Source organism: Ananas comosus, linkage group 15 (assembly GCF_001540865.1).
Source record: "Ananas comosus cultivar F153 linkage group 15, ASM154086v1, whole genome shotgun sequence".
Lineage (NCBI taxonomy): Eukaryota > Viridiplantae > Streptophyta > Magnoliopsida > Poales > Bromeliaceae > Ananas > Ananas comosus.
In genome coordinates this window covers 9224837-9235982 of record NC_033635.1, presented here as the reverse complement: position 1 = coordinate 9235982, position 11146 = coordinate 9224837, and the positions used below count along the sequence as shown (strand labels likewise).

The following is an 11146-nucleotide window of genomic DNA, read 5'->3' as shown; positions in this document are numbered from 1 at the left end:
CTCGGCTCAAATTCGGCTTGAAATTAATTTCGAGCCTAAATTTAAGCTCAAGCTTGGATTGAAATTAATTCGAGTCGAGCTCGAGCGAGCCTAATTTCGAGTCGAGCGAGCTCGAGCCCTAAACGAGCCGCTTGAAATTCTCAACATCATTCGATCAATGGTTTAATTTGTATAGAACATTATTTATAATTTGATACAAAAATATGTCTAATAGTTCGAAATACAAAATAATTATATGAAATTTAGTATTATAATACGAAGAAAAATAATTTATAAGTTGAATATATAATCTTTTCAGCCTCACATGTCTTCTCTTCCGCATTCAATCTCTATATTATTCATTTTCATTTATGCGGTCAAAAATAAATAAATTGTATAGATAAATATTGGATTAAACTATCCAATCATATATAATTAAAATTAAAATTTTATATGAATAATAATTTTTTATTTTAAAAATATTATGTATATTTTCTCAAGCATACAATTAATATCAAGGTAGGCAACGGCGGGCATATGCTGTTATTTGGTAACTTGGAGGGCTTCCGACTTGGCCATTTAGGATGAGAGACAAAATAAATAGAAAAAGAGAAACATATTGAAAATTTAGAACTCTGTGAAAGAAAGAAAGAAAGGAAAAATGTACAAATTTAGTGAAATTTTTCTCTTTTATTTGTCTATTGGGTTTGTTTTATGGGCCAACAACATTGGCCCAATTTTAACTAAACTGAGTTATTCACCAGCCTATATATAATTAAAATTATATTATATTAGTATATTTCTATTATCATACTTATATATATATATATATATATAAATATATTATAGTTTATATTAGGCTGAAATAATCATTAATAGTAAAACGCTCTTTGCTATCAAATTTTACCCATTTGGAATTGAAAAATTGTACTGTAGGTTTAGGATTATATTAGTCAATTAGATGAGTGTCCCCCATTCGGGTTGAGTGTCCATGCGGACATAGTATCTATAATCCATACTTGGTTAAAATAGTGAAAAGACGCTTTGATCGAAGATGGCTACAAAAACTCGCGGTAGCATAACAATAGGATTTTGGTGACAATAGATTCGTGCCAACTAATAATATTAACTATAATATTATTATAGTATAATAGTACATATATATCTATTATCAATATACGTAGAGTATAGTAGTACGTATTACATATATTATAGTATATATATATATTATTTGTCGAAACTACTATGCCTATTTGAAAATATAGAGGATTTGATGTTTTCGTGAATTTTTGACCTTCTTGATTAAGATGTATGTTGGATCTCGTCTCCTCTTTAGGATTAAAATACCTAAGCGATTGAGTGATCCCCTACAAGATAAATCAATAGATATTAATACAAAGATAAGAAATGATGGTAAGGGTTTATCTAAGAATCAAAAATCGAATAGCACCAGATCCGATATACTTGTCAATAGATATTTACTCTACTATATATATATATAAAATATATATTATATATATAATATATATTATATATATATATATATTATATATATCATACGCTGTATCTACATATATTATATTTATAATATATATCAGCTTTTCGACTCTCCTCGAGCTAATATCTAACGAGCGAGTAATACTAAACTCGCTTATAATGAATTTTCGGCCTTTTTTGTTCAAGCCGGCCTCATTATTTCGGAGTCAGCGAGCTCTCCGAACGAGCCAAATATCGAGTCGAAACGCGACGTCGAATGCTGAGCTCCGGCTCGCTCATTTGCCAGCCATTTATATCGCAAAATTAACAGGTTATATTTTAAATTATTAGAATTTAAATTTAAATTTAAATTTTAATTTTAAATTTTGAAATTAAATTTGATAATTGTTTATATTTTTCAATTTAAATTCGCATTTTTAATTTAAAGCTTTGATTTAAAATTTAAAAATTTTGATTTAGAAATGGAGATTTTTAATTTTCAATTTTATTTTAAATTTAGAAATTTCAAAGCTTAATTATTTAGAAATCTAAATTAAATTTTAAAAAAATTCAAATTCAAATATAATAAGAGGGGTATATCATATTTTTTAATTTATAAACAAACTCCCACTATGACCTTTTATTCCATTCTTTACCTAACAAACGCCTATTTTTTTTATTCACAGAAATAACTTCAATTGTCATCCCAAACGCAAAATTTGATCTAATCCCTTGATTATACCTCATTTATTTCTTACCCGATAGTCACTTTTTGCTTGATTCCGAACAAACCTGGCTATCTAAGGGGTTTGAGCTTTAAAAAGATTTAGCTCAATTTATATATACTATATATATTATATATATATATATATATTTTCGTTTGTTTCCATTTATTTTCTAAAATTTGCTATAATCTCTAGATTGGACTTTTTTCTAAATAATCCCAAAAAAAATATTATAATTAGCTAAATAACTTTACTAAAAAAATATTTGGCAAAATAATCCTTTGAGGTTTAAGACATCGACGAAGTTTGAGATCAAAAAGTTTGATTGCTCTAGCAGTTTCGCTCTACGATGAGTTATCGTTCTGATATAACAGAGGTTGCAAAGGGCGTAGTTGAAGAATGAGAATATTGACACTTCAGAAAATCCCGCATATTTGCTTATTAAGTTTTTAGGCAATCTAAGTATTCTATAAACTTGTTCGCATGTGCAGTAGCACTTCAGGAGTTTTTTGGAATTATGTTGGAGAAGATAGAGAATTCAAGCCAAGAGGGAGATTGCTAGATATGTCTTAAATTTTAGAACCGTTAGATTTTCTAACCCTATTCGATTTTGATTATTCCATTAAGTTAAGTTTAGATTATGCCTAATCTAATTAAGATATTTTTAGTCTTAGTCGATTTGTATTCCTAATCATATTAGGATTTAACTACTATTATAAATATACTCTTTGTTCCATTGATTTGATGCGGCAGATGAGAGAAATACGTGTGTATTTTTGGGATTAGAGTTTTACGAGAGAGGCATATTTTGTATACTATTTGATTATAATGAACGTCTCGGCTTCGTCTTCACCCGTGGACGTAGGCCAGTGGCCAAATTATGTAAATATTGTGTATTTTATTTTTCTTCTCTCTTTCTCGATTTTTTTTTTGGTATTTCCGCACCTGATGAACTAGATCTTTTTCGGTTTTTGTCATAACAAACTGGTATCAGAGCCGGAGTGTTTGTTTGAGTGTTTAATATGTCGACAAAATTTGAGATCGAAAAGTTTGATCGCTGCAGCAGTTTCGTTCTACGGCAAATTGTCGTTTTAATGCAATAAAGGTTGTAAAAGGCGTAGTTGGAAAATAAGAAGATTGACACTTTAGAGAATCCCGCAGATTTACTCATTAAGTTTTTAGGAAATCAAGTTCAAGTATTCTGTAAACTTGTTCGCATATGCGGTAGCACTTCAGGAGCTTTTTGGAATTTGGTGGAGAAGACAGAGAATTCAAGCCATGATGGAGATTGTTAGATATGTTTCGAATTCTAGAACCGTAAAATTTCTAACCCTATTCGATTTTGGTTATCCTATTAAGTTAAGTTTAAATTATGCCTAATATAATTGAGCTATTTTTAATCTTAATAGATTTGTATTTTTAATATAGAATTTAGCTCACTACAACAAAAACGGTTTATAGCGACACTTTTAAATGTAGCTACATGTCAAAAAAGTGCTGCTAGCTAAAATTACCGACACTTTTAAAAAGTGTTGCTAAATGTGGGGTCGCTAGGTATATAGTGACAGTTAAAGAGTGTCGCTATAACCTAAAAGAGTGCTACTAATTTACCGACACTTATTTAAGCATTTAACAACCGCCGAAACTCTATCTCGTTGGCTGCGGTGGCGGAGGAGGACGACAGGAAAGGCACTTCGTCTAGAATTTCAGTGGATTGAGTGAAGAGAGAAAAAAAAGATGGTAATTGATTTTTCTTTTTTTTTTTCTTTTCTGTTTGTAATCGGGCCAAATAGACTAGGTGTGGTGGGTTGAGTAGAGTAATCTGTTGTTTTTTGTTAGATTGGGCTTTATATTTAGACATTAGTAGATATTTTTTTAAGTTTTAGTATAAATGGGACACTTACTCAAAAGTGTCCCAAACATGTGTCCCTATAACCTAATTCTGTTGTAGTGGCTACTATTATAAATATACCCTTTTGTTCTATTAATTTGATGCGGCAGATGAGAAAGAAGTATGGTTGTATTTTTGGACCTTTGATTATAATGGAAGTCTCGGTTCTGTTTTCACCTGTGGACGTAGACTGGTTGCCGAACCACGTAAATATTGTGTGTTTTATTTTTCTTCTCTCATTCTTAAATCTTTTTTGATATTTTCAAATCCGACGAACTAAATTCTTTTCGGCTTTTGTGGTAACATGTCATATAAGTCATTTACGGAAACATATTCTTTAATATTTCTGTTTTTTTTTTTTTTAATATGTCACTGACTTAAATGTTTAAACTATATTTAGGCTAAACTCATTTATGGTTTTTGGAGTCGCATAACAACATTTGGTTCTTAAATTTTTATTTATTATAAGTTTTAACTTAATTTTTTTAAGTTATTGTAATCAAGTACGAGTATCTAATTTAATTGATTAAATTAACATAATTACTGGAATTTCTGTTAGAAGGATGGGCTATCCCTACCACCCAGTGCCCATTGGTTAACAAAAAGTCCCAAGGTGAAATGTGGGTAAGTAATGTGGTGTTTGGTTTCTGGACAAAAAAAAAAAAAAAAAACATGTGAAGTTATATTCACCAAAAAAAATATATTAAAAATACCTTTTTCTCATATTTTGGAAATAAAAATACTATTTTATAAATTTGAAATGAAAAATAAATTTTTTTTTTTTACAAAATAAACGGAAGAAAAATACTTTCCAACCAGAAAATTTTTTTTTTAAAGAATATTTGTTGGGGGAACCAAACACTCGCTAAACTAAACTTTATCCCAAGCATTAACTAATTTTCTATACCATGACATACATATACATTTTGAGACCTAAATAATTTACAATGAGAAAGACAATGCTCACCTACATATTACAGATAATTCTATAAGCCTCGTGTGTCCATGTTGGACACGCGCGTGTCCGAGTCGGACACTTTCCTGACGGCTGTTTAATGCGATAATAATATATAATATATATATAGTAACTATATATAATATATATATTAATATAATATTATAATATATATATATATATAATATATATATATATATAATTAGCACTATACTATTAATAGCGACAAAGTCATTGGTGCTTCAAGTTTTGGCCATTGATTAAGAGATGTATGGTTAGGATGATGTGGCCCCTAGGTTGAGTGAGTGTTTGGTTGAATAATATGATCTAATGGGTGAAAATGATTCAAAGGGTAGATCTAACGGCGAAAAACTGGTCAGTTATCAAGTGCTTCGTGCTATTAATAGCATAGTAGCCGAACTCTATTTATAATAATATTATATTTTATTAGCAGTATTCATGTTGTATCCGTATTCTATTTTTTAAAAGTTGCTGTGTTGCAATATTCCGAAGTCGTGTGTTCATTATCTCGTGTTTCGTTCAGACCCCGTAAACACCTCATTCTATAAATAAAGTAAATTAAAATTATTTATCATTTATATATTAAGCTTTAGTCCCATATCTTATATATCTATTTATTATCGTTTGTTCTAATACGTTATGGTCAGTTTTTAATAGCTAGATCCTTCATATTATCTTAGTTTTATTATCTATCTCTGTTACGGATTATATTCTTTTTTATATTCTATTTCTGATATAATTGTCACCTTGCAGTCGTCTCTGTTTTGTTTAGTTTCAGTTTACGAGAGAAAATGTTACGTATTCTTTTTATAAGCGTTTATAAATATGAGCGTTATTTGCGTAAAACTTACTGCACTTACAAAAAGTAATTTAGTATTATTTATTTGGTTTTATCGCTTTTCAGAGAAGTTTTCTTGGTTCATTAAACAGGGTAAAATCTATTTTGATAATTTATTTTTATTAATCTAATTATATTTTTCAACTAATTATTTTTTAATTAAGATCTCTCTCTATTCAAATATTTATAACTTTCATTTTTTATTTCTTTTTTTCCCATAATACTCGTAGTGTAGTCGATTTTTTACATCGTGAACATATAATCTCCCTCATTAATCCAGATCATATTTCTTCTATATTCGACTCTATGTTTCCTGCAATGTTTTTCTTCCTTTGTGTTGGTGTGATTAACAGTTTTTTTTTTTTTTTCTTTAAGTTGATTGCTTCCGAATCCGAACGTCGCAATTCACTTATCTTATGGAGCCTAATTGTTACTCATAAGAATTGTGTTATTCGTGCATCAACCATGTAATTATAAATTTAATCCTAGCTTATATTTTTTTGTTTGATATTTCCATATTAAGGTGCTGTGAGAACACAAAATACTGCTCACAAAACGGAAGAAAAAACAAGGACATCACAATACCTCTCACAAAGCAAAGAAACTACATTATCTTATACAACTATATAAAACGCCGACCCTTCAACCCGCCACGCTGTCGCCTCGCAGGAACTCCCCGCCCTCTGCAGCGGCCCTCCCGCGTTTTGCGGTGCTCTCACGCGGGCGATGAGAGAGAGGGAGAGAAGAGAACAGAGGAGAGAGAGAGAGAGAGGCGTTACAGAGAGAGGGGTTGCTTGAAGAGAGAGAGAACAGAGGGAGAGAGGAAGAGAGACAGAGTAGAAGGTAGATGGAGAGAGCGAGAAGCTCAGTCCTCTCTCCCTCTCTCTGCTCGTGCGCGCCCCAGAGAGTACCCGGGCATTATGGTAGCGGCCCCCCCCCCGGCTTTCCTTCTTTCGCTTCTACTCTGCTCTTCCCTGCCCACCCCCATCCCCGGTGCCCTCCCCCTCTCTCTTTGCCCGCGGAGAGGCCACAAGTCGCGTGACTGCGCCGGCGGGTTCGGGTCGCCCCGTGGGGGCCCGCCCGCGCCCCCCGCGCGCGTGTCCCCTCTCCTCCTCTTACCTCCCTCCCGCCCCATTGTCTCTGCCCACTCTCCCCCCCCCTCTTCTCCTCTTTCTCTCCCTCGTCCCAGCGCGGCGCAGCCAGAAACGTGGGCCGACGGTTAAGCGCGCTGAGCGCGGGGCGGCTCGGCGAGTGGGCGATCCGGCGCGGGGCGCGCGCGGCGAGACGGCTACCGACGGCTCTCCGCTGAACGGCGCGACGCCCACGCGAGGTGCGCCGACTCTGCGGCGGCGGCGGAGAGCGAGCGCCGTAGCAGTGGCGCGGCGACCGCAGCAATCGGCCGTTACTGCGAGCGGGCGGGGCTCTGGCCCGATGCGTTGCCTGCGGGCGCTGGTCTGGCGACGAAGCGCACGTGCTGCCGGCGGGGTGGCGCGCGGAGCGCGAGCCGGCGCGGCGAGCCAGCGAGGCAGAAAGGCTTGCATAGTACATTTTTAAATTCATCCTTGACAGAATAATGAACAGAGGGAGGAGAGAGAGAGAGAGCGTACAGAGAGAGGGGGAGAGAGAGAGAACAGAGGGAGAGAGAGAGAGCANGAGGACAACTAAGCATAGCATCAAGTAAGAACCACAAATGATCTCAGATAGCGAAAACTCAAATGATCCTCAGATCCCGATTTCGAGCATTAGGACCCATTCAATAATTTGGTTTATATGATTAAACATTATTGATCTTGGTGGGGATCACAGGGTTACAAAGGGAGTTGATGCATTGAAGATGCAAGAATTCTACTAAAAAATGGCCTCATCATAAATTTGTTCTCTCATTATAAATAATCCCTCTTTTTTCCTGAAAGTAGGTGACCACTTTTTCGCTTTCAAAGTCTTTAGATTATCAAACCTGTAATTCCCAGCAAAAGTGGAGAATTTAATGTTGAAATTATCATTACTTTTTACTACTTTTCCTTCTTTCTAGCAAGGTAGATTATATGATTAATCACTAGAGGACTTTTTTTCTCCCTTTTCTAACTTTTTTTCCCCTTATTTTGCAGTACTGTGACTCACATCCAAAAAATAAAAATTTAAATTTAAATTTTAAATATAAATTAAAATTAAAATTAAAATTTTAAATCGAATCTCTTATTTTGATGGATTGCGGGCGAGCGGGAGCGGGCGCGAACCGGCGCGGAGCGGGCTTTTTTTTATGCTTTTTCCTGTGGGACCCACAAAATTTTAAAAAATAAATATAAATTTAAGTTACATACAAAAAATAAAAATAAAAATTTTAATTTTAAATATAAATTAAAATTAAAATTTTAATTTTAAATCGAATCTCTTATTTTGATGGATCGCGAGCGGGAGCTAGTGCGAGCCGACGCGGAGCGGGCTTTTTTTTTTGCTTTTTTCCTGTGGAACCCACAAAATTTAAAAAAAATTAAATATAAATTTAAATTTTAAACTGAATCTCTTCTTAACAGAAATTAAAATTTTGTACGTAATTTAAAATTTTAAATTTAAAATGTAAATCTATATCTATATATCCTTTTAATCGGAAATCCTAAGCCGGTACGGCCGGGCTCTCTGCGTTTCGAATTTTAAACAACTCAGGTAAAGATGAGTTGTTCAAAATATTTGATAAATTACGTAAATTTTTCGCCGCGAAACGCGGGCCTTCACTAGTATAACTAATAAGTATATAAATTCATTCAGCACCTACTATATATCTATGGCTATGCGATCCGTGATGTTGGCCACCACGTCCTTGGACTGCCTGAGGAGTTCGATCCTCTTCTTGAGCCTTTCCCGCTTCGCTGCCGTCGCTGGCCCCTCCTCGACAATCAGATCGATCCCCGCCGCCGCCCTCCCGACAGCCTCACGCACCACCTCGGCCTCCAGCTCCCTCTCCACCACCCGCCGGATACTGCGCTGGACGTGCAGCGCCGCCCCGTCGACAATCCGCAGCACGACGCTCCGCCAGTACGCCGCCAGCCTCACATGCATTTCGAACGCCTGCTCCGCCACCTCCCGGTGCTGCCTGAGGTGCGCGACGTCCACCTCTCCGACCTCCCCCCTCACGTTCACCTTCGGCGGCTTCCTCGTGTCCTTGACGGCCTCCGTAAACACGTCCAGCTGCTGCTCCATCTCGCAGCAGGACTTCACGTAATCCGGATTCGACGTGTAGTCCGCCGCCAGCTCCATCTCGATCATCTCGCCGACGAACTCAGCCGACCGGCCCCGCGTCTTCTCCATCAGGCTCTGCATCGCTCTCCGCGCCGCCGAATGCAACTGCGGGTAGTTCTCGCAGCGCTTCAGCAGCACTTCCGTCGCAACGATCTCGACGTACGCCCACACCTCCGCGACGAACTCGTGCGGCAGCGGAGAGACAATGTTGATCTTTCGTCTGAGGATCGTTAGGAACGCCGACCGGAGGGGGAAGTTCGGGAGCCGGATGCCCTTCGTCTCCTCGAGCACTTGCACCTCCTCCATTAAGAACAGCTCGTTAGCGACCGTCGGATACATTGCGGGGAGCTTGGCGGCGTACTTGTGGAGCATCTCGGCGACGCGGGCCGTGCCGTGAAGTCTGCGGTCGTCGGGGAAGTCGTCGAAGTCCCCGCGGACGAGTATCTTCTCGAGCGTCTCTCGCGCTTGCTTGAGGATGTGGAAAAGTACTCGCACGGCGTCGGCCGCGGTAGAGAGGTTCCGCGGCATGTCGTCGAGCTCCGACGTGTACTTGCGGAGCTTGTCGTTGATCTTCTCGACGATCTCCGGCAGGCACCGGGTGACAATCGACGCCTGGATCTGCGTCAGCCGCTGCGCGAGCACGGGCACGCCGACGATCGACTTGTCGATCTTCGACAGCAGCGGGTGGGAGCCGAACAGCCGCGCCTCCTCCTTGCGCGCCTGCTCGTAGGTCTCGTCGCCAACGCGGTTGCGGACGCAGACGTAACCGAGGCCGATGTTGACGTCGTCGGCGGTGACCTTCTCAAGGAGGCCCTCGGGGGCCTTGTCGACCTTCGTGACCACCGCCAGGGTGCGCTCGCCGGTGGGGTCCACCCGCTGCGACATCCGGATCGACTCGCAGGTCGGGAAGTCGACGGTGGCCGACAGCACGTTCAGAATTATGCTCTCCTTCGGCGTTATGTACTCCGTGATGATGTCGGAGATCTGCTCGTAGATGTTCTCCGGCTGGCCGTGGACGGGGACTCTTGTAATTCCCGGCAGGTCGACCATGGTGAGGTCGGGGACGCCGCGCTTTCTCACGACGAGTGTGAGAGGGGTGTTCAAAATGCCCTTGCCGCTGCCGGCAATCACGTCGGTTGCCGACCGGATCGCGGCGGTGACGCCGGCTTCGGTGGTGTCGACAGTGACGAGCTTTTTTTCTTGGTTGTAGTACTGAAGCTGAATGAGAGGCACGGCAGCGGCGGGGTCGTGCTGGAGGCGCATGACGAGGGGGACGCGGGTGCAGATGCCCTGGCCGCGGGGGAGGCTGATGCCGGCGAGGGACTCGAGGACGGAAGACTTGCCGCTGGACTGGTCGCCGACGACGACGATGGTGGGCAGCTGGATGCCCTCCTGCGTCACCTTGAGGTGCCGCAGGCAATCGACGGCGTCAAGGAGGGGGCGGATGCGGTCGTTGTATGACGCCGCCAGCGCCGTCGTGCCGTCTCTGCCGACATCAGCGACGACTTTGAATGATGCCGTTTCATGTTTCGGAGGCGACATCGCTGTCCTCACGACCTTCTTTTTGAGGTAATGTAGAACTTGGATCGAGCTCGTCGCAAAATGGAAGTAGGGTATTGGGTTTGCATATATAGAGTTGGAGAGGGAAGAGGAAAGGTTGGAGAGAGGGGAGGGGCCAAGTGCAACGCTTCGTTCTCACCATGCACGCATTAATGATCAAGGCGAGCTTAATTATTCTGGCCCATTACATTCTCCTCGAGCTTTTCGCGGGCGCTTCCAATTTTCAAGGTCGATTAATTACTTCCACAGCTATCGGATTCGGACAGCGTTTTTGAAATTCGAACCCAAATCAAATTCGAATTTGACCAAAAAATTCAAACTCAATTCCAAATCTAAAACAATCATTTTTCTTAGGTATTTCTATACATATTATATTAAAATTTAAATTTCTCAATGATAGGAATGTATAGGATGATTTATATGGGATCCCAACCATTCAAAATTTTGAATTTACTAACCAACCG

At 39.5% G+C, this 11146-nt stretch overlaps 1 protein-coding gene across 1 annotated transcript; it reads right to left on the bottom strand.

Annotated features, from left to right (window-relative positions):
- Positions 8658-10664, bottom strand: LOC109721068 (dynamin-related protein 4C). Its single transcript, XM_020248486.1, has one exon. It carries the CDS (start codon positions 10662-10664, stop codon positions 8658-8660), a length of 2007 nt encoding a protein of 668 aa, XP_020104075.1.

Bases quoted from the DNA above. Each gene is read 5' to 3' on its own strand.
- LOC109721068 (XM_020248486.1), bottom strand. From the start codon at position 10,664: ATGTCGCCTCCGAAACATGAAACGGCATCATTCAAAGTCGTCGCTGAT.